This window comes from Candoia aspera, chromosome 2, assembly GCF_035149785.1.
Source record: "Candoia aspera isolate rCanAsp1 chromosome 2, rCanAsp1.hap2, whole genome shotgun sequence".
Taxonomy (NCBI): Eukaryota; Metazoa; Chordata; class Lepidosauria; order Squamata; family Boidae; genus Candoia; species Candoia aspera.
This window is the reverse complement of record NC_086154.1, coordinates 140,048,590-140,071,685: the sequence shown is the minus strand read 5'-3', so window position 1 is coordinate 140,071,685 and position 23,096 is coordinate 140,048,590. Positions and strand designations below refer to the sequence as shown.

The 23,096-nt window shown below is 40.9% G+C and overlaps 1 protein-coding gene across 1 annotated transcript in view; it reads right to left on the bottom strand.

The window, feature by feature from the left end:
- Window positions 1-13,986, bottom strand: part of COL2A1 (collagen type II alpha 1 chain) — a 73,414-nt gene extending 59,428 nt beyond the window's left edge. The window contains exons 1-10 of the mRNA XM_063292968.1: window positions 13,968-13,986; window positions 12,461-12,670; window positions 9,884-9,900; window positions 9,171-9,203; window positions 9,013-9,045; window positions 8,870-8,923; window positions 5,742-5,843; window positions 3,633-3,716; window positions 1,241-1,285; window positions 1,066-1,119 (exon numbers count right to left, since the gene is read on the bottom strand). Of these exons, the coding sequence (XP_063149038.1) occupies window positions 1,066-1,119; window positions 1,241-1,285; window positions 3,633-3,716; window positions 5,742-5,843; window positions 8,870-8,923; window positions 9,013-9,045; window positions 9,171-9,203; window positions 9,884-9,900; window positions 12,461-12,670; window positions 13,968-13,986 (651 nt within the window). The remainder of the gene's footprint in view (window positions 1-1,065; window positions 1,120-1,240; window positions 1,286-3,632; window positions 3,717-5,741; window positions 5,844-8,869; window positions 8,924-9,012; window positions 9,046-9,170; window positions 9,204-9,883; window positions 9,901-12,460; window positions 12,671-13,967) is intronic.
- Between the last annotated feature and the right edge of the window lie 9,110 nt (window positions 13,987-23,096).

Here is a 23,096-nt window from a genome sequence, read left to right as displayed (position 1 = left end):
ACAGTAATGTTTTTTGCCAAGGTGAGGGATGTGTGGTGCTTTAAACCAACAGGGAGAAAAAGGCCCCAAATTACCTGGACTATCATTTGTTCTGCCAATACTTGGTTCAAAAAATAATAGATGGGTTACTGGGCAGTAATTGTTCCTGATCATTAGATGAGAAATCAGTATTTTTTTCCCCAAAAAGTGCCTCACCCCTGCTTCCTTACAGGTGTCAGGAATATCCCTTGTCTCAGAAAAACATTGGCTGGCCCGGAGGCTCATAATCTCTGGCTGATTTGGCAAAGATCCAGTAAATCTGTGATAAGCCTCTGTCTAAATAGCATATCCACATCCTCAAACCCTTATAATGGAATTGCTGGCTTCGTAGTGCTAACAGTGAGGCAAAGTAACAATGTTAGGGAGTGGGGATGGTTATCCCCAGTTCTCTCTCCCCAAGACACATCCACCCTATACTCCCTCATTTTTCCCATTTCTCCCTGCTGACCCCAACATTAAAATTAGTGCAATTGGAGAAGATTGCCCTGAGGGAAAGAACTGAGAGGGAGTGTATACAAAAGGAAAAACAGGTAAGAATAGACCATTTCTTCCTGAAAGTGTACATCTTTCCCTCTGTTACTATTAAGGTAATAAAGGATTTCTCTGATTTGTGAAGAAGGGCAGGCTTCTTAACTTCCTTTCACTTATGAATCGGATTCATCAAGTGACTCATAGTTCCCAGTGTTACAAGAGATGAAAAAGAGATTTCTGGGTACTACACATCCATCATGTTCATCCATGGGCACATTTTGTCTCTCCCCGACAAGATCCCCAACTTTCTAGATGTGGTATATGTAATGCAGAGCAAGGCACAGTGCTCTTTTATGTTTTCTGATGCTCACACCTTTTAAGGATTCTTAGGGGAGGTACTTTAGTTGGTTCTCCTATGGGTTGAAGGTCCAAGGGAGACCTCTGCAGGTAAACTTGGCAATTAAAATGTAGCAATACATCAGCCAGTCTTTTGTGCTGAAAATATTGTGCACATTCTGTCTTTGGCTGAGACAACCCTGCTTCCTGGATACTCACCACGGAACCAGGTTCTCCAGGTTCCCCAGGGCTGCCTTGAAATCCTTGAGGGCCCTGAAAAAAGGTTGCAGAAACGTTATCAGTGATCCTCTCAAGACATAACAATCCTTCCCTTTGTATTATTTTTTCAGACATGCAAGATCATCCGATGATAGTAACAGATTCTGATACTCACAGGAGATCCTGACGGTCCCGGAGGACCTCGCGGTCCCATTGGTCCCTATATGACATAAAAATAAGGAAAAACAATCATATTGTTATGTTTTACAGTTGTAGCAGAAGAGAACAACTGACCCTGGTTTATTAGCATGGCTAATCCCACGGCTGCTGCTATAATGTTGGTTCCTTTCATTCTCTTTCTCCCTCTGCATTATGCAGAACTACTTTTATTTATGGAGGTCATGCTGAGGCAAAAAGAAACACACACACACACTTGCCTTCTCTTGGAAACAGTCCATATTGACTAAGACTGAATTTCATTTACAGCATGCCAAGAAATGCTCGAGAGCAGAAATTTCCTGCTGGAAGTCTTATGGGATCCTGAAGAACAGTAGCTGCTGTCTGTCTTTGCATAACTTCAGCCCTTGATCCAAGGGCAACAGTGACCGAGCTCCTTAAACAACCCTCTCTATTACTTCCCTGTCTATAATCATCTGTTTCAAAGCTTTTGGCACCTGCCTCAGGAAGCTTTGGCAAAAAATACAAAGGCCTAGAGCCATTTTCTAAAACCACTTTCACATTACAGCAACCTGCTCATCTTCTTGAGTAATCTCATAATGCAAACTAAGAAAATATTTTTAAAAATGAGCAGGCACTTTTATCTGAAGGTGCAGAGAGCAACCTAGGCAGAAAATGGAAGATTTGAAGAAGTTTCCACAGGAACCAAGGGGAGATTCTGAGATCACCCCTCTCTCTTTGCCCTTCAAACAATACGTCCCATTGATCCTATGGCCATGGACTGCTTTCCAAGAAATATGGGATATCACCCTGACTGACAATGAACCATGATTTGCTGGGATTGGGGTATTAGGGAAGTTGGTGGCTTTAATCATACCTGACACTGCACAATGTCAAGAAGAGATTTGCCCTGGTCCTGTGCTAGTTAACCGGTTATTAAACTAGGGGTGTAACTCTCCTCAATAAAATGGGGTTTAGACTCTTTTCAAATGCTGGCTAGTTCCTAGGATCCTCCTGATTAAAAGAAATAAATGGAAAGGAAGTATAATCTTAGGTTATTTTCAACCAAGAGATTAAAAGCTATTCTTGCTTTATTGGGTTGCACCATGAAGGTTAATCAACCTTTTCTTAATGGCTGATACAATCCAGACAAAGTATGTGACATGGACATTTGTCTGCCTTTTCTTGTTTTCAACATAAAGACTAGCAGTGTTGTAAAGCAGCCTGACTGCCTTGAAAAGACGGAGAAATAATATATACATAAATGATACACCTAATTTCTCAAATTCAGGCCATCTGCAGAACATCTTGTGATATGAGCTTTAACTCCAAAATACTACAAGATGACATATTTCTTTTTGATATCACAAAAATAACTTAATATACTCTGCTTGGAATCCTTACTAATGTCAGATTGAGTAATACTTGCACAACCTCGTAACATAGATAATGTTTTTGAAAATATGCCTTCGTTTAAAATAAAATAAAATAAAAGGATTATAATAAGACTAAATAATAATAATAAAACAAGCACAAAGTATTGTTGATGTACTTCTTAAAAGAGGGAAATTAATATATCTGTCTACTTTTGTATATCTGTGTATGCTGTACCATTGTTAAATAAAGTTTTTAATTAATTAATTGAAAATAAAAAAGATGATTGAGCTACTATGGCTATTACTGATATCTTGATGGCCTACTGGTTTTGCTGATCTCTTTTTAGTTTGTCAAAATGAATAATTTTTAATAGAAAAGTAGGCACTTGATATGCCAAGTTGCTCAAGGTATAAGTACTTCACAGATTTTAATAGGCTGCTATATACTCCCTAGCAAATGCTTCACACTGTCAGAGAATAGCAAATTAAAATATTTGTTAAGGCTCCAACTTCAGTAGAGAACTGTCACCCCATAACAACCAATATTTTCTTTTTGCATGGAACACAGATAAAGATGAGAAGAAGTGGAAAAACACTCTTGGGTCGTAGAGGAACCCATTTCTTTCAGGTTGATGTCCAAGCCAACTGGGTCTATTTTTGAACCCTCAAAATCTTGCATCCACATAACCCCAAGGTAGCCTCTGAGACTGTTCTTTACATGAGCAGGACTAAGATTAGCCATGAAACTAAAAAAGCTGCAGCCACAATTTTAGGGTACCTGAAGTTTGATTAGATTCCCAGCTTCTCCCCACCCCCCCCCAATTGAAATCTGGATCAAAGTAGGTTCCTACAGCCTATTATAGCTACCTTGCCTATCATGACTCGGCTTTCTCAGTCTCATTAAAATCAACTCTCTAGGTTCCTTGGATGATATTAGGTCCGGGCCCACGTGGATATAAAACCAGTATAGTAATGCAAATATTCAAGGAATATAGAAACTCTCCTGGTCCTTACCATAGGTCCTTGCATCACTCCCATCTGAGCACCACCACCACCTGCTTTCTCATCAAATCCACCAGCCATCTGAGCAGCAAAGTTCTGCAAAGATAAAGCACAAAAGGAACATAGTTAGTTTCAGTGAGATGTGGAATATGATGTGATGAGATGGAGAACATTTGTACCATATGAAATATAAGAAGGCTTTTTAAAAGCACAGACCTTCCTTTTATATCTGATGGGCAATCAGTACAGTACAGAGGAAGAAATTAGGGCAAGTTTGCTCTCCCTGCAACTCATGCAGATATTTTTGGGAGATATTTCTGGAAAGAATTTCAGCTGGAGAAATAAGGGGGGCTTATTTGATAATTGATTATTCTACTACAAAAGTATTTGTTCAACATTTAAGAGACCAGAGCATGAACTGAAACTCTGTAGTGACAGAAATAAAGTTAATACTACCCAACTTTTCAAGGGCTACTTATAAATACAAGAGGTTGTTAACTACTCCTGGAGTTGTGGTGTTTCTAATGTAAAGTAAATCAATGAATCTCACGTTATAGCAGGATGCTTAGAATAATTTAAGTTAAGCTTAAAAATGGATTCTGTCAAGTTAAGTATGTTTCCTAAGAAAAATCTGTATCCATTTAGGGGTGAGCAGAAAAGCAGCCCTAAATTTCACACCCTAAGAAGCAACATCAAGATGATTACTTCTTAGCTGCCTTCTTGTATGTACAAAAGATAGCTTGGAAATAACTACAGTAGGTGTTTTCTGTCCTTTTCAATGCATCCTTCCATGCTGAGTATCAGTGTTTACTGGTAAGTGGAGGTTGGTGGTTATCCAATATTAATTTGGACTAAAAGAAAATGACTTTGTGAATGTGCCCTATGAGTGGTGTAATAAAGTTGAAACAGTTACTGCAGATGCAAAATGAGAATTTGGTACATATTCTACAGAAATACTATTCAACTTCTCTGCCACTTATTGTGTTTCTGCATTGCAAATAAAAATCCTGCATGACTCACAGTGAAAGAAATTAAAGCATGTGAGTGATTTTATTATATTATTTTATTATTTCCAACCCCAATGGTGAAAACGTTTTTGTCCATTGCTATCACTCATCTGACCATTCTAAAATCTATCCCCAAATTAAAAACAATTAGATCTTTCTATGCTGCCTTATTCAAGGACTAGAAATTACTCTTTTAAATATCTCCCTGGTAAGGAGCTAGAAGATAATTAGTAGATTAAGCAGAAATATTTTGTAATTTCTCTGTTAATGCAAGCAAAGCCATGAGATCCCAAAATTTCCAAAACCATAGAATTGCCTGGACCAGTGATGTGTAATTTAATTATCATGAATTTAAAGTAAGTTGCAGGAGATCCATTTGTATTATCAAATGGACTCTGGTAACACAACAGAATGCAGAGGCAATTATGCCTACTGAAATCAACCAGGGCATATCTAATTCGCTATTGGTCCAAGCTACTGACAAAGCCATTCGGGCTCTAAAGCATGGGTTTTCTTCCTTAAGGGAACTCTTCCCACTTCAGCCAGCCTGCTGAGGAAGCCCATCGAACACTATAGTATTACAAAGGATTCTGGGTCACGGGGCACACTCTGAATTTACAAAGAACAATGGTCCACCCTGTTGTGCCCCTCTGTTGACCCGGCACAAATTGAGAATGCGTTCTTCCATAAAACCAATGCTTCTTTGTGGCTGCCCACAGAAAAATAAACTTAGTGATGATGAGTTAGCTATGCTGCCAGGAATTTTGTTCATATTATTATAGATTTTGATGTTGCTTTTTCTCCTCTTCAAGCAACACAGGGAGCTTTTCCACACAAGAGAATGTTACTCTTTCATGCAGAGAGTCTCGCAGAACAAAGCAACAGGAGTGGGTCAAAGGCCACGTTGGTGGATTAAAAAATAATCACGAGCGTTACTTGCCATCCTGGGTATTTGAAATGTAGGCAACACATTACACATGTTGTTCTGAATCAAGACCTTCGTTAGGAGTTCTTGAGAGAACACAGTGAAAGAGCCATTTACATTCCTTGTGCAACTTTCATCATATGCAGAAGCTGTGAGGTTAAAACTTTCCCTAAAGTCAAGAATACTCACCCCACCAAGGCCAGGGGGGCCTGAAGGTCCAGGGGGCCCCGGGGGCCCTGGATTGCCAGGTGTACCAGGTTCACCATCTCTGCCACGTGGGCCTGGAACACCCTATGGATGGATGGAGGGAGGGAGGGAGGGAGGGAGGGAAGGAAGGAAGGAAGATCTTCCATGAACATCAAACTGTCCACTCTTACATCCAAACTCTTAATATTTCACTTATAAATCATTGTTAAAAACCAATACTTCTAATGAAGTTTATATCATTATTATTAATATCGTACAGCATTTTATAACTCAAAACTATGCAAAAGAAAGTTCCATTGCATTCAAGGTCAATGTGCATAAGATTGTTGTTTATGACTAAATTAAATATTACTGTGTCAATCCTGTGGCTTGTTATTAAAAGTCATGGACCAACAATTAATTTAGAACAATGTCATCATAATACATGATATATACTAATGTAATAGCATGTAGCCTGTATAATTACTGCAGCACCATTTAAATATAAATGGTGGAAATCTTGAGAATTTGAGATTGAGGGAAGGGGGTTAGAATCATAGGGCTGAAAGAGGCCTTGTAGAACAATTAATCCAACCTTTTGTCCAGTGTGGGAAACCCACAGCCAGAATATCCAAGATGTTGGAATATTCTGGCTCTCTGTTGGAAACGGTAACTGGCCACATTGCCAAACTGCTTTTATTGTTCTTTTTCCAATAGTGCTTTCAGGTAAATTTTATAATTATTCAATTACCCTATTTAGTTCTTTTTAGGACTTTTACCAGGAAACTTTCCTGACTTCCATTTATAAAATTGTCTTTGGCTATAATTGCTACTTATCTAATCATTATTTTGTCTTTTTACCTCCCCAGGAAAAAAAACTTACATTTTTTTAAAAAGGCAAAACAGTTCTGCAAAGTTATTCAATTGGCAATGCCAGAAGCCTTCTACTGGGAAGAATCCATTATTCCACTGAAATCTACCCTATTATACCCTATTGAAGTTTCTTCAATTTAATCCTACCCTCTCTGAGGCACTAAAAATGTATTTTTATTTTGATCTTTACAGCAGATAAGAATGTTATCCACATTACCCCTCAAATCTTCACAAAGCCAAAAAAATTCTTCCTGGTACTTGGTTTCCATTCCCTCAATATCTTTATCTAGCTTTCAAGCTTGACTTGAAGACTTTTTTATCTTCACCAATTTCTTTGCTGCATTTCCCTGAACTTTATCCAATTTTGTCTACAATCTTCTTAATTTTGCATAGTACCTGGCTATTGAAAAACAAAATACAGATATTTCTATTTGTTATATGGAAGTTATAGTTCTAGTAATACAAGGGTTCTGCAGTTGAGGAACATTTTCCTTATTTTTCCTTATCTCAGAAATGTAACAGGAAAGTCACTGTGAATGAAGACCATTTAGCATCTCTCAGGGGCCAAATTCCCAGAACAGATTAGATAACCAAAATGTGATGCTTTCTTTGCATTGTAGAGGACCCACCAAAATTGGTTTGTATGTATTCCCTCACTTAGATATTGTGGCAAACAAGCATTATTTCCAGGTAACTAGACAAAAAACAAATTCTAAATTAGGATGTAAATCACTGTCTTCTTTCACAGCTTCAATGTATCACAAATAATTTTTGTACATGAGGTATTAAACCAATTTTGAGAATACACAACTTCTTCAAATTTATTTACAAGATGGCATACAATAGTATTTTCTAATCTCTTAATGCTATAAATATTATTAGTAATTTTGCTTAGTATACAAATTTTAATTAGCATAGGATAGGATACAGTACCATTAGATTCTGCTTCTTAATTCTTAATAATATTGGGATACATTATGTATTTTATGACATTTTAATCTCAGATAAAAATGTCTTTTGTACTCTTTACAAAAAAAAATGTAAAGTTTACAGATAGCCACTGGCTCAACTTCAGCCATTTAAGTTTCATAGATGAATAGAAATATGAGCACAGATCTTCCAATTTCATTAACAGTGAATTCTGCCCTACACTATCTGCTTCAAAATCACTGAAACTGTATACTGTTGTCCAGCTAAGTACAAAAGGTACAAAATAAGAATACATCCAGAAACATGGCTCCCCACCTTACCTGTCAAAAGACATTTGGCAGCTATATGGTCATCTCACATCCCCTCCCCCAACAGCTTGTGTGGGAAAAAGGAAAACATCAGGAATGAAAGAACACAGAAGGATACAAGTGGAAGATGGCATTGTCCAGATACCATCTATAAAAGTCTACTAATTTGGAGGTTTTGTTCTATTGCAGAATAACCAGAGATAATTATCTCAAATGGTAAGTGTTGGAGAGCAGGGAACAGCCCTCTACCATGCTCCCTGCAATCCTTAAAGTAGCTTATCCTGTGCCCCCAAAGCTAGTCTGTATATGCAATAAGGGATGATATTCTGCTGTGAGCACTGAAGTAGAATTCAACTGCCAGTTCACTTGGATGCTGAATGCAGTGATGTACGTGTGGGAGAGGCTCAGCCACACACAGCTGAATGCCTTGGGCTGGTTCTGTAAATTAGATGACTGCACCGGGAAGGGAGCTGTCTGGAAGTACTTTCAGTCAGGTTATTAATCCCCCATTTTATACCCCGATCATGGCTTAAGTGACCTTCTTCCACACTTCTTGCGATTATTATGACTTTAATATGAACTGTAAGATTTAACATGAACTTGACAGACCTGCCTTGAGGGATTGATGGGTTACATCTGCAAGACTGCAATTAATCTGACACAGACAATGGTATTCTACAAGTACACTCCTGGGCACCCTGAACTATCTGTAAAGTCCACTTTGCTTAGAACTTACTCTGAGGCAAGTATATGTATTTATTTTTATTTCATTTATTTTCTACCCTGCCTTTACTATTTTTATAAATAACTCAAGGTGGGTTACATAATACTCCTTCCTCCTCCTCTTTCCCCCACAACAGCAACCTTGTGAGGTGAGTTGGGCTGAGAGGCAGTGACTGGCCCAAGGTCACCCGGCCGGCTTTCATGCCTAAGGCGGGACTAGAACCCTCAGTCACTTGGTTTCTAGATAGACTTGCAGCCTTAATTCATTAAACACTGTCTAGGTATAGTTGGTCTTACCTTTTCTCCTTTCTCTCCACGTTCTCCCCTTGGTCCTTGTTCACCTGAAGGCCCCTGCAGCAGGCAATGAGAGCACTCAAAAACAGTTTTTTAAAAACCTCTTTTTCAATACATGTAAACAAGATATCAGAGAAAGCCACTACCTGTGGTCCAGGAGGGCCTCTGGGTCCTACAACCTAGACCAAAAAGAGAGAGAAGAAAAAGAAGAAAACTTACACAAAGTCAGTTAAGTCAAATGTATATTTTGTACAACCAGAGTTTAAGAAAAATTAGAAAGGGATGCATTAAATTTGAAACTTACATCCTTGATATCACCAGGTTCTCCTTTTTGACCCTGCCAGATGCAAAGTGTGCAAAGTTAGGGGAAAAAACACCCAGACCAAACATCCCAAGCCAGTCAATTAGTGCATCTTGAACCCTGAGTCTACACACCACAATTTTAACTTTTTAACCCTACAGCCAGTAGATAGCCTGTGGGAACTGAAGGTTTCAAAGTGTTAGAGAGCATCTAACCTCCAATTTTGCAACTATGTTATGCATAACTTCACCTAAAACATGAATAGACTTAGTAAAGTCAGTAAAATATTCATCTGGCTGGAGCAAAGCAATTACTTCATCAATTTCAGTAGCAGACTGTCAGACTGCCGATCACATTCATAGCCAGATTCTATCATAATTCATGATAGCTATCTGTTGCATCATTTGGTTCTGAAGAACTGCCTTGTCCCCTAGGCTGGAGTCTAACCCAAATGATTATGTGTAGCCACAACAGTGCTTTTAATAACATCTCAGTTTGCAAAAATTAGCTTTTGGGGGACCCAGTGATAAGTAATACTACTTCACTTCTTTTTTAAGCAGATAAACAAAGGCTTTGAGTGATATACTTTAAATTAATAAAGTTACTAATTTAACAGCCATCAATGGTACAAGTCCTGACTGAGTCTCTAATACAGTTGGCAAACCTTGGGGTGCTAACAGACAATGGTGGTTATTAACAGCATTCAATTGTCTCACCTTGGGACCAGGTTGCCCTGTTAAGAACAAAGAAGAGAGACAGAAAGAAAGAAAACATCAGAACTACTTTGAAAAAATATACACATATGAAAATTTGAGTACACAAATGTCCTCAATCTGTTCACACAAGAAGCATGTAACAACACAAAGAGGAACATAGGATAACGTGTAACTAGATCAAGGAAACAGACAGGAGAGCTTTCCTATTTCAAAGCTGGCCCTGTTCCAAGTCACTGCTCTGTTGGAGATGCGGATGCCCCAGGAAAATAATGGGCATAGGATTCTTACACTGAGCGTGCAAGGGCTGATGCAAAGTGGCAAAACAAGTGAGCATAGAGAGAATAATAGTGTTCTGAATAATTCATTGCAAGTTCCAAGCCATGGTAAAGCAGGCTAGTTCAGTTTAATTTCATTTTGCCCACAGGAATTGCAGTTCAGTTTTATCAAAGCAATATTGCCTGTTTAAGACTGTGCCCATTTAGGGCTTTCTTCCAAATAAACTTGCATAGGATGGGAGAGAGCTGAGAGTCCCACTGATTGGAGGAAAATGGATTTCCAAATTGTGCCTATTTCTTTAGAAGCAGCTTCTCAGTGAAATAAAAAATCAGTCAGACTCACTGCCAATGAGGTGAGATCAATCAATCAATGGTTAGAGCATTCAAATAAGCAAAAAATAGCTTTAGGGGGAAAGTGTGGGCTTTAAAAAAAAAAAAAAAAGAATGCATGATGCAAAATACAGAGGTTAAAAGCCACAGTCAGCTTAACTGCAAAAAAAAAACATGCGCAGAAACAATATGGTTAACTTTTGCAGGTCTCAACCCTTTACTCATTCTGGCAGTCACCCTGTTGTTTTGCTTCTCACTCTTCCCTTTTAATTAGAGGAGCCTCAGACAGCCAGAAGAAGGAAAAGGGTTTAAAAAGGCCACTTCCAGTTTTAACAATTCCTAGACTACTGCTAAGAATGTAATTTAAAAAACAACCACTATTTTTGAAACTGAAAAATGGTGGATGTTTTCCTGACACCTTTGGAGTGAAATTTTCCATTGCTCTGGAAAACAGGACCCCAAGGCAGCACAAGGTGAGGCAGGGAAGCATTATAAATCATCTGCCAAAATAGAGGTATGAAAATTAGGCCATTCCTGTAATGTTCACACAAGGGGAAAGGTTGACCTTTTGATACTGAAGCCTCTTCCCCAGGAATTCCTTAAGGCACTTTAAGGCTCCAGAGAGAATTAACATATGGGAGAAGCCAGAGCTATCTGCTAGGCAGGAGTGTGTGTGTGTATGTGTACATGTGTTGAGTGTGAAAAGTCAAAATGGCAGCCATGACTATGCAATCAAAACTGGTATCTTGACTTTTATGGCCTTACCCCCACGGATTCCTCAGGGCTGAACCCTACATGGTTTTTTTTTTGCTATGATTATAAACAAATTTCCATGGTGGGGCTCACCAGAAGGAGAACAGTTATATATTTTTACCTCTTTGTTGAGATATTCAGTAACTCCAGACTTGCTTGAGGATTTTACAACCTTCCAGATGACACTAGCCATCAGTATCATCAAAGATGGGGAACTGGGAGGCACGTGTTCCTCACATTTGGCCCTTATACCTTACAATTTTTTTTTCTTTACACAACTCTGATTGGCATGCTGAGTGAAAACTGTTAAAGCATAATGCACTGGGTACCATTTAGAAAATATGTGCCAATTACACATTGGCATTAATGGGATGTAAAAGATTAGCTGCTTACAGTCCTTTGATTTTAATAAACATGGGTACACTATGAATAAAATATTGTATTTTAATAAAGCACTATATAAATATGTTTTTAGCATCAGCATCACCACTTTTTTTTTTTGGAATGGCAGCCATGAGCTACAATTTCTAAACATAGTTGAATTTAATTTTGATATTAAGAATGAGATTGCCTGTGCTTCAAAAATCCCATGAAAGAAAAGGTTTCGCCATCTGATAATACCTGATATCAGTAACTGATTAGTCCTTTTCCATTTCTGTAGGACTATAAAAAATCTTCCCTTATCTAAGTCACCCTATAATTTCTGACACAGAAATCAAGAGTTCAACACTCTGGTGAAGAAAGCCACAGTAACATATATTGAGCATTATGAAGCTTCTTCCCATTTCTTCGGTGTTTTAAATGCCCAGCAAGCAATGGTAAATGCAAATGGGGCACAGAAAAATTTGATGCAGGAGTTATTAAAATCCATCTATTTGATGATACAGGGAAAGTTTTGAAATTGCTAGAAATGTGTCTAGCTTTAAGAGGTCTACCCTTTTGATGGACTTGTTTGGCTGCCTTAGACAAGTTAATAGTTGACCAATAATGCTGCCCATTGCCTTCTGTCATACATTCACAGTTCAGCTAAGTCATCTTTTCTATGTCATAAATACACAGTTTGAGGAATTGTGAGAAGTAGCCTTTTGCAACAATTGCCTTTTCATGGATGCCAAAACATCCAAGAGTCACATCCATGGCTCTTATCAATCTTTTTTTTTTTATTGCGCTATTATCTCTCAAGTAATTTATTTATATGAAATAGAAATAAATAAATTACGACCACTGGCGGTGGGCTGATCAGTTGGACATATAGGGCAACATTCTCCGAAGGGTATCTCAGGGCTGGGACAGTCTCTCATTTCTTCGCAGAGAATGTCGTCGCAGAGGACAGTCCCAGTGTCACAAACACAGATCTGGCAGGGTTCGGGTTTCCACACATCTTTATCACTATATCTCTGCCCATGCTGTACACAGCTGCCTGCCTCCTCTGCGCCAGAAGGAAAGGGAAAGGAGAAAGCAAGTTAAGAGACAAATGCAGCAGAAATCAAGAGAGAAAGAAATAGCAGCGTTCGTCCCAGTGATCCTGTACACTGAACACATTGGCCTCTTTTATTCCCAACAGGCCCCATTCGAGGACATCTTGCCATCTTCCCCCAAGTTACAAGTTATTCACAGCAGAGGAAAAAGCCTTTGGTTAGCTGCTCCCATTTCTATCCCCACCTCCACATAAGTAGGACCCAGAGATTTATCTCAGGGCTCCTTGCAACAATGATGCTAATGATATCGGCTTGGGAGTATGTAAACTCAAAAAAGCATGTGTCAGTGGAGGGGTTATTAGAGAAACATAGGATGGTAGACCTGGAAGGACCACAAGGATCATCTTCAGCAATGTGCAAGAAAACCAATTTAAGCCAGCCATGATAGGTGGCTGCCCAGCCTTTTGAAAACCTCCAGAGAGGGAGAACCCAGAACCTCCAGGGTAGACTGTTTCACTGATGCATAGATTTTACTGTCAGGAAGTTTTTCCCTTGTATTTAAAAAAAATCCGGGTAGCAACTTATACCATTATTTCTGGTCCTAATTTCTATGGCTATGGAACCATCTTTCTCAACCATCTTTCCTTTTAGCTTCCCTTTATGTACCTGAACATGGCTATCATGTCTCCTTTCAGTGTTCTTTTCTCCAGACTGAACATCCCAAGTTCCTTCAGTCTATCCTCCTAGGACATGTCCTACAAGTTCCTGTATTATCAGTTTTACCCTCCTCTGAACCCCCTTCTGGAAATGTAGTTCCCAGGATAGTACTCCAGGTGTGATCTTACCACTGCTGAGTAAAGAGGAATATAGTATCCTTTAGGTTTCCTTCCTACCAGATGTGTGCACTCAAGACAATGAGCACTTTACATTTTTCATTTATCCTCACAATCAGTTATGTGAGTTGTGCTAGGATAATATAGTCACCCATGAGGCAAGGCAATGCTTACTTGGGAAGTAATGGCTTGGGTAATAGCTACCTGCAAGGTAAGAGCCAGGATAATAATTACTTGCAAAGTAATAGCTAGGGTAGTAGGTACTTGTGAGATAAAGGCTAGGGCATTAATTACCTCTGCAGCAGGATAATGCCTACTTGTACGCAATAGTACATATTACCCAGTGATAATACTATAGGGTAATTAGGGTAATAGATCCCTATGAGATATTGCTAGAGTAATAGTTACTTGCAGGGTAACAGCTAAGGTAACAATTGCTTGCCCAAGGTTGTTCCTGCATTGCCTTTATTACTACCTGCCACATCAAACCACATTCTGCTTGCCACATATTATCTCTTGGGCACAATGATGCCAACTTCATAAAAGACACCCAGCAATCCTAGGACTGGACCATAGGTGTGCAGGTTATCTTTATTCTGAGTATTAGCTCAACCCTCTCTCTCACTTTCTACAAAACTAAGAATGCTGATCCCAGGAGAACCTATACAATCCACTCAGCAGTCCTTGCCATTTAGCAAACTTCTCTAACATTTATGATCAAGCATAGTCTCCTCTCATGCTGGTTTGATGGGCCACTTGACTGACCTGAAAGCATTTCTGGTGGAAGACATTTAGGAACTTAGAACAGTTATATCAGGCCACAGGACTGATTCAGTTCACAATCTCTGACACTAATTCTTGGGAACAACAGGGAAGGGATGACATTAGAGGCTCTTTTAAATCCATTTCTGAAATGGATGCAGCCAAATTGCACTTGTATCTAAGAAACAGTAGTGACTCAATTAACTAGGTAAGTTTAAGGAAGAGTAAAACCTGCTTTTCTAATTAAAAATCCTGTTTTTTTTTAAGGTAACAGAAGACCAAACTGATGTCAGATCAGTGAAGGATATTGCAAATAGAGGGTGGTGGGAGAGTTCAAACCAGAAGGCAAAGGAAGACTGTGGTGCTCTAATCTAAACACCAGATTAACTCCCCCTCCCCCCCATTATGTCAGTGAAATAGAAATTGTGCTTGACGGAGAAGGGATCAAGAGAAAGTACATTAAAAATGTGCCTCATTTGCACTTGCGTCTCTTCCCTCCCTCCCCCCTCCCTCCCTCCCTCCCCTTTTCTTTAACTTCCTAGCAAAGGCTTGACAGCAGCAGCAATATGACAGGGGGGCTATTGTGCACAAGGCAGCAGAGCCTGTTGGAGCCCCAGGGACCCTCCACTCATGAATGGCCCTTTTCTCGAACGCACACAGAGTGCAATTCACACTGCTCCAGTAAGGACTGCGTTAAATAAATATGGGCAGCATTTCAGCATCTGGAAGCTATTGCCGCTCAAGGCAAATAAACCTTCATAGAGCAGGAATTGAGCTTCCTCCCTAACCTGGGAGAACACTTGAAAAAAAGCAACGGGTAAAAAATGCAGCTCCCCAAAGAAGCATCAGGATTAAAGTAACTAAAAAGTTTTCCCCTTGTGAGAATATGAAAATATGCTTTTTGCTGATGAACACTGCCTTTCCCACGTGCTTCTGAATCTCCAAGCCACAACGCTTTAACCTAAATCATTACAGACAATGATGTGGCAAAAGCTTAGAAAGGCTACACATCACTCTGCAGACCAGCTAACGAATAGGAGAAAGAGCACCTGATTGTGACCGGGAACTGCAAACCATCTGCCAAGATTCAGAGTGTTTTCAGACTACATTTAGTGTGCAATTGTCCTGCTTAGTTCACTGAAAGCTCATGCCTTTTAATGAAGTGTTAGTCAGAAAAAGGGCCACCAGATTCCTCCTGATTTTTGCCACAATAGACTAACACAGCTCTCCTTCTATACTGTTTTCCACTTGTAGCCCTCCCATATTTTCCTAGTTTGTTGTTGTTGTTGGAAGCAGAGAATAGAATAGCTACTCAATACCTTTTGATCAGCAGGGCATTTTTATTAACGACTTGGATGGATAAAGAGATGGAGGGAATGTGTATCACCTTTGCAGATGACACTAAATTGGATGGGATAGCCAGTATCTCAGAAACTAGAAATAAAGTTACCCCTATAGTTTAGACCAGCCTTTCTCAACCTTTTGACCCTGGAGGAACCCTTAAAATATTTTTCAGGCCTCGGGGGAACCCCTGCACATTCAGGCTCAAAGATAGGCCAGAAGTTACAAAATTATTATATTCATTTCACGTGTGGGCCTGTATATATGCATTAACAGTGTTCTTAAACTAAAAATAAAGAATGAAACTTACCTCTTTAATGTGAAGTTCCCCAAATTTGAAATAATTTTTTAAAAATAAATCATGCTTTCCCAGGGAACCCCTACGGACCTCTCACAGAATCCTAGGGTTTCATGGAGCCCTGGTTGAGAAACCCTGCCCTAGGGTACCCACTGTGTCAGTTCCCTCTTTCTCTCACCAACTCAGAAAACTCAACTGCAAAGATTACAGCATATAAATAAAAAGAATTAAACTCCTTTTCTCTGGAATTTTGCACTGGGGAGAAAGCAAGGCCTGAGATCAGGAGCAAAAAAGAAATCCCACCCCCCTTTCATGATGTATTCCCTGCAATCGATTTACAATCTGGAGCATATGAAGAAGGGATGGAATGCAAGCAGAAGGAAACATGCCCAAAAAAGAGGAAGGGAAGAATAGTTTCTATCAATTAAAGTTTCCATCTTCCACCCTTGAATGATACTGCAGACAACGAAGGCTTTCTCCGTGAGTAGTGGAAAAGGGAGAACCTGCCTATAATTTTGTAATGATTGGTGAAAAAAAAATTGATAAAAGCTTTGGGGAGAAGAAGTGGGGGATTACGATTGTTACACACAATTCCCTAACACACAGGAAGGATTTCCATGCCCTTAGTTTAAGTGTGTGAGCATGTGGGGTGGGGTGGGGTGGGGTGGGGTGGGGGTGAAGAGCAAGAGTAGAACAAATGGACTGATGTGCCTCTGGAATGTTTTGTACCCCTCAGGTGGCCTCTTTTGAGTTGGGGAAATTTTTCCTTCTGCTCCTTCAGCTACCAAAAAAAAAAAATCTGTTAGCTATCAAATTCCCCAGGAGCTCCATCTGCACCTTACTCCACATCCCTAACTGAACCAGGGGAGGGACACTGGATTTTATGCACAAAGATCTCTCTTTGTGATTTCCCCCCCCTCCCCCAATCTTCCTGGTATTTCTCTTTTGTCTGTATCCCCCTATGAGCCCCTGTACAAATCATCCAGTTAACTCTTTCATTTCACCAACAAGAAGTTGGGTGTTGTTGGGGTTTTTTTGGCATTTATCCTGTGTGAGTTCAGAATATGACTTTTATGTTTTCTTTTGTGGAGATCTTCAGGTGAAGGCATATAGCAACTCTTAACCACCTCTAATGATAATAATAACATTAATAATAATAACTGCATCCCGCCTCACCCAAGGCTAGAAGGCCCAGAAAGGAAATGGTACAGCACTTGAATTAGACTGTGCTAAGTGCAGCTCTTGTTTTTGAGTAACCAAGCATCACAATGAACAGATCAGGATTTCAGACTAATTATGGGGGTGAAACAGCAACTCTATGGCAGGAAAGAATCTTGGGAGCCGTCAGAGAAACCAAGTGCAAGACGGAGATGGAGGGCGGCCAACTCAAAGGAGAACGTTTCATTATACAAACCCACCAGTGGTTTTTTAAGTTTGTTTTTTCTCCTGATCTTTTTCCCCCCTCCCTCCCCTAATTTATTGTTCCCCATCAACTTGCTTTTCACCTGCTTTCTGGAGAAGAAAAAAATGAAGAAGAAAGGTGTAACTTACGTATATCCTCCTTCTGACAATTGACAACTGCTAATAAAATTACTTGAGTAGCTGCCAGGAGCACTAGAGTCCTTGAATCCACAAAGTTGAACATGTCTAAATGTTAGACATGCAGGACCTTTGTGTGGATGAGAAAGGAGGAAGAGGAGGAGAGGAAGAGGTGGTGGTGGTAGTTTCCCCAGTGGCTACCGAGCCTTCATGCAGATCCTCCGTTGTCTTTAAGAAACAGCAGGAGAATCCAAAGTAGCAAAGGCCCAGCAGAAACCCGGTCAATGCCGAGGGCTCTGAGCTGAAGCACCGCGGCTGATGCTCCCCTCTGCCTTCTAGCAGCTCGTGTATATGCCCAGGTCTTAGTCCTCCCCTGCCCCCAGCTGAGCTGTAACCTGAGCCCTCAGCCTTGTCCCCAAGTTAGAGACCCCTCCTCCTGATCGATCTTCTCAAGTGCAACTCCTGCAGCCAAAACGGGTGGCAACCAGGCGAGAGGGAGGGGTCTGTTGCCCTCTTCCCTCTCCAGCCCCGCTCTGTACAGGCACACTCATGCAACTCCCCTCCCACTTCGGCGGCCGGCAGACCTCAGATGAATCCGTCCGTCACCAGCCTCATCCATCTCTCTGTCCAAGCAGCAGCTTCGCAGAGGCGCGCGCGGCGCCCTTGAGCTGAGAATCTGGCTGGAGCGCCGCGGCTCAAGTAGAGGTTGAAGGCGATGACTTCGGCGCCAGTGTCACTTCGATTTCTCCAGAGTCTCCTCCCCACTTTCTTGCATCCGATTTTTCTACAAATCGGGAATCCAGATTTACTACTCTACTACCTTATAATCCAGATTCTCAAACTTGCCGATACTGTACAATAAGTACGCAGCAACAGCCAGGCCAGGACCGAGTGCGCTTTGCCGTCCCACCTGTTGCATTTCTTCCCAAGACCCATCCATCCCCTTTTCTCCCCCTTTCAAAAGGCTTCAACATCGCTGCTTCCCTTGCAGAGTAGATATATCCCGCCACCTCAATACATATTTCTCGTTCAAATCCTCACTCCAGCTTGGCCCAAGACATCTCCATCCATTTCCCTGTTTTTTCCATTCCCGCCCGTCTCCGCCGCTTAAGGTGTACGAGAGGGGGGGGCGAGTCCTAAGAACAGAGCATTAATGACCCAGATCAACTCTGAACTAACTCCGGGAAGAATGCTGGGAGGATAGTCTGCATTTTGACTACCTCGCAGCGATGCATGAGGTGGATGAGTGGCGTTTCCTCAACTGACTGGGCGCAAATTGACCAAATAGGCGGAATTTCCTGCATGTCATTCAATTTCTCCCCACCTGATCCCTTTTCCCGTTCGGAGGGGTATCAGAAATGCATTACTGGCTGGTGAGCGCACCCCCTCCCTCCCCCGCCGCACTCGACGATACCGGCTATCCCAGTCCTGCCTGCCCTCTTCCCGCTATTGCCATTTCCCGGGAGAGAAAAGACGAGCTAATGTGAATGCCACTGCACAGAGGAGAAGCGTCCAAAGTCTCTCTTGTGATGAAAAGATGGCTGCGAAGGCCAGGATAGCGAGTATCCCGGCGTTCGCAGCCACCTCAACAGTAAGTCCCATTGAATGTAGAGAGGCTTATTGTTGAGGAACTAAGTTTACATTAGGCGGCAGCCCAGAAGCCCCTTGGTGGACAGCGGGCTTCCCCTGCGTTGAGTGTCTTTCCCACGTCCCAGGAGACGTGCCGCGGAGAGCCAGTCCCGGTTTCGGACACAGATCCAGCGCAACGGGCAACGCACGTACAATAGTAAAACTAGGGCAGGCACGCGGTGGGCACAAGGCGGGCCTCCTGGGTCCGGCAGGACAGAATGCGTCGGTCTGCGCGCGCACAGACCTGGCCGGGCTCTGAATTTCCGGCGCACGTGGCTGAGGCTTGGCGCCCAGAGGAGAGACGAGGTGGCAGAGCGTTTGAACGGGGCTTTGTGAGGATCGTTTTTCTTGGCAGATGGGGAAAAAAAGTTCCCAAGTGGGGAAATTTCCGAGCAGGGAGGGAAATAGGAAATAAGGAGGACTAGACGAACCAATAGAGAGCCTAGCCTAGCTTAGCTTTGCCGGCCGTTAGTTCTGGGCTGCAAAGCTCCGGACGACCACTAGATGCCAACAAGGTTATGTGTCTTTGGACCTCTTTGCTATCAAGTCATTGCAGCTCAGATCCGGTAGGCCTAATGCTAAGTCCAAAATACAGGCTTTCTGCCTCAAGTTTGAGAATTACGATATAACCTAGTTGCAATGCAGTTTCACTCTTTTAAGAAGCAGAGGTAGTTCTGTGTTGTGCTTAGTTCGTGCAATTGTACTTTTACCAGTTACAGTAGTGCATTTTTTTTCTCCTAACAATAAAATGAGTCTGGAAGGATATTTTGCTTTGGAATGAGATTTTGTGCATATGGAGGGAATGTAGCTGGGTGGTAAAGCCTACAAAGAAGGTAACTATATCAAGTCCAGGCACCTCCAATTGTGAGGAGCAAGTGATGAAAAAACAGTCCTTGGAGAGCTACATCAACCAAAGTAGGGCTAGATCATTGTAATTGTGAAATTGTGAAGTAATGTAATTGTTTCACCTTGAAAACTATGTAATTGAAGTCAGCATGACTATCCTGATCTTTTTGTTTTGATTGAAGTACCTTTCTTAACAGACTGTGGGCATGTTGTAAACACAATGTACATTGACTTCAGCAAAGCATTTGACAAAGTATTCTATTGTATGTGATTAATAAGCTAGTTAAGCGTTGGCTAGATGGCATGACAATTGATACATAGATGGCTGAAAAATCATACCGAAGAAGTGCACTACACTGATTCCTCATCAGACTGGAGAAAGTCCTGGACCTCTACTTTTCAACATTTTTATTAACGACTTGGATGGATAAAGAGATGGAGGGAATGTGTATCACCTTTGCAGATGAAACTAAATTGGATGGGATAGCCAGTATCTCAGAAACTAGAAATAAAGTTACCACTATAATTTAGACCAGCCTTTCTCAACCTTTTGACCCTGGAGGACCCCTTGAAATATTTTTCAGGCCCTGTGGAACCCTTGCACGTTCAGGCTCAAATATAGGCCAGAAGTTACAAAATGATTATATTTGTTTCCTGTGTAGGCCTGTATATATGCACTAACAGTATTCTTACACTAAAAATAAAGAATGAAACTTACCTCTTTAATGCGAAGTTGCCTGAATTTGAAATAATTTTTTTAACAAATCGTGATCTCCCAGGGAACCCCTAGGGTCCTCTTGTGGAACCCAAGGGTTTCACAGAACCCTGGTTGAGAAACCCTGGTTTAGACCAATGGGAGGAAAGTGGCAGAATGAAATTTAACAGAGATAACTCTAGAACTCCATTAGGAAACAAATGCATGCACAGGTATAAGATGGGGAATAATTGGTTTATTAATGGTATTGTGATAAAGATCTTGGAATAATAGTTGATTGCAAATTGGATATGACTCGGTGTGGTATCTGCAAGAAAAACCACAAATGTTTTAGGTTCCATGGGCAGAAATATAAACTCCAAATCACAGGAATTAATTTTTCCATTTATTCTGCACTGGTCATGTTTCACCCCTCTGTTGATTGGTACTGGTTTAGAAAGGGCACCAGAGAAGTAAGCCCCACCAGAATTGGAGGTGTGGACCAATGCTTCTATAAATAAATTTCCTTCAGAGAAGTTCTCTATCAAATGTTGTCCTAAGATCAATAAACAGGCTGCTGTTTCTGATCTGTATCTATTTATGAATTAAACCGTTTAAAAGAAACTAGTTTATCACTGCTAGAATAACTACACCTAAATCCTGCCTCTTCTGAAAATATATTAGCTTCTGCCCAGGCCTTTAACTGTAATAAAATAAATCACACATATATTTTAGCCACAGTGTCAGTGAAGCTGATTAGTCTATAATTACTGGGCAATGACCTATTCCCCCTTTAAGGCAGTAGTACAACTATATTTAAATTATACCTAGTGGGGTTAGGGCCAGTCAAATATGTAAGCAATGACTGTTTACAAAATTGGCACCCATCAATCCAGGGTGTTTGTGTGCATGTGGATGGGTGGATGGATGGATAGAGAAAGCACAAGAGAGAGGGAATAAATCAGGATACATCTATCATCTAAGTTAAATCTCCTGTATTAAAGATCAACCGAAAGGATACATCTTTGGTTCTGGAAAATACCTGTAAGGATGCCATGTAGAAGATCAAGACCTGTTTTCTCCATACAGAATAATGGATTAAAGTTATAGGAAAGCAGATTCTGAGATTCTTACTGTAGAAAAAGGTTCCTAAGAATATGAACAGCTTGACAATGGAATAAATTACTCAAAGAGGTGGTGAGCATGCCTTCATGGACATGTTCAAGCAAGGCTATGCTGCTATTTGTCTGGATGCTTTGATTTTGATTCGTGCACTGAGAGGAAGGACTTGATGGTCTAAATGGCCCAGCTCAAATCTTCTAGGATTCTGTGAAATCAGTATCTTTGGCAAAAATTGGGAGGAAATGGCATGTTGTACTACATTTCCCTAAAAATGAAACACAGATTCCTGGCAGGCATTCATTCTCCAGATAGAAGGGGCAATCTCCTAGTTCTATGTAAGATAAAGGTAAAGGTTTCCCTTGACATTAAGTCCAGTCATGTCTGACTCTAAGGGGCGGTGCTCATCTCCATTTCAAAGCCAAAGAGCCGGCGTTTGTCCGTAGACGCTTCCGTGGTCATGTGGCTGGCATGACTAAACAACGCTGTTACCTGCCCACCTATTAACCTACTCATATTGGCATGTTTTCGAACTGCTAGGATGGCAGGAGCTGGGACTAGCAACCGGAGCTCACCCCATCATGCGGATTCAAACCGCCGACCTTCTAATCGGCAAGCTCAGCGGTTTAACCTGCAGCGCCACCGCATCCTACTTCTATGACTAAACTTTTTTTCAAACCAGATACAAAACATAGTTGTATATATTCTCCAATACATCCTTGGGAAGCTTCACATTTTTGAATAGAACAGCAGTCAAATAAATGACATTCAGTCTTCACTTTGCCATCAACAGCTGCTTTTTGCTCACAGTTTAAAAACTACTGTGCTTCTACAGTATATTTCTCTGCAAAAAAGCAGCTGCCTTTGGAACTGGCCATGTGTGAATGGGAAAGCAGAGATAACGCTTTCCTTCCCTGCCATTTCCTCCACAAACCTTGCTCAAGAGGACATGATCTACACAAAATCGGGTGATTTATGAACAGAAGCTCCAAACCAGAATTCTGCTAGCTCAAAGGCATTGCTCCTGGGCTTTAAGACCAGTTTGGTTTGCAAAACATCAGCACATAGCTCTTTGTAGCTTGGATATAGTACTGCTAAGACTTGTTAATATTTGCAGTCAAAGTGCTCCTGGAAACAAAGGGACTGATAAACAAGTTGAAAATGCAGTCCTATCAGAGCAGACAAAACTCTTACAGAAGTTACATTAATTTCAATGTCTTCATTTACACAAATTCCTCTAAATGCATACCAAAACCTTTCAATCATCTCTTATGATTGTTGCCACAAGACAAAAGAGACAACGGTGTAACTTCGATGCTTGCTAAAGCATCAGGGATTTCTTTGAAGCAGGCTCCGAGCTGGGGAATGCTCATGAA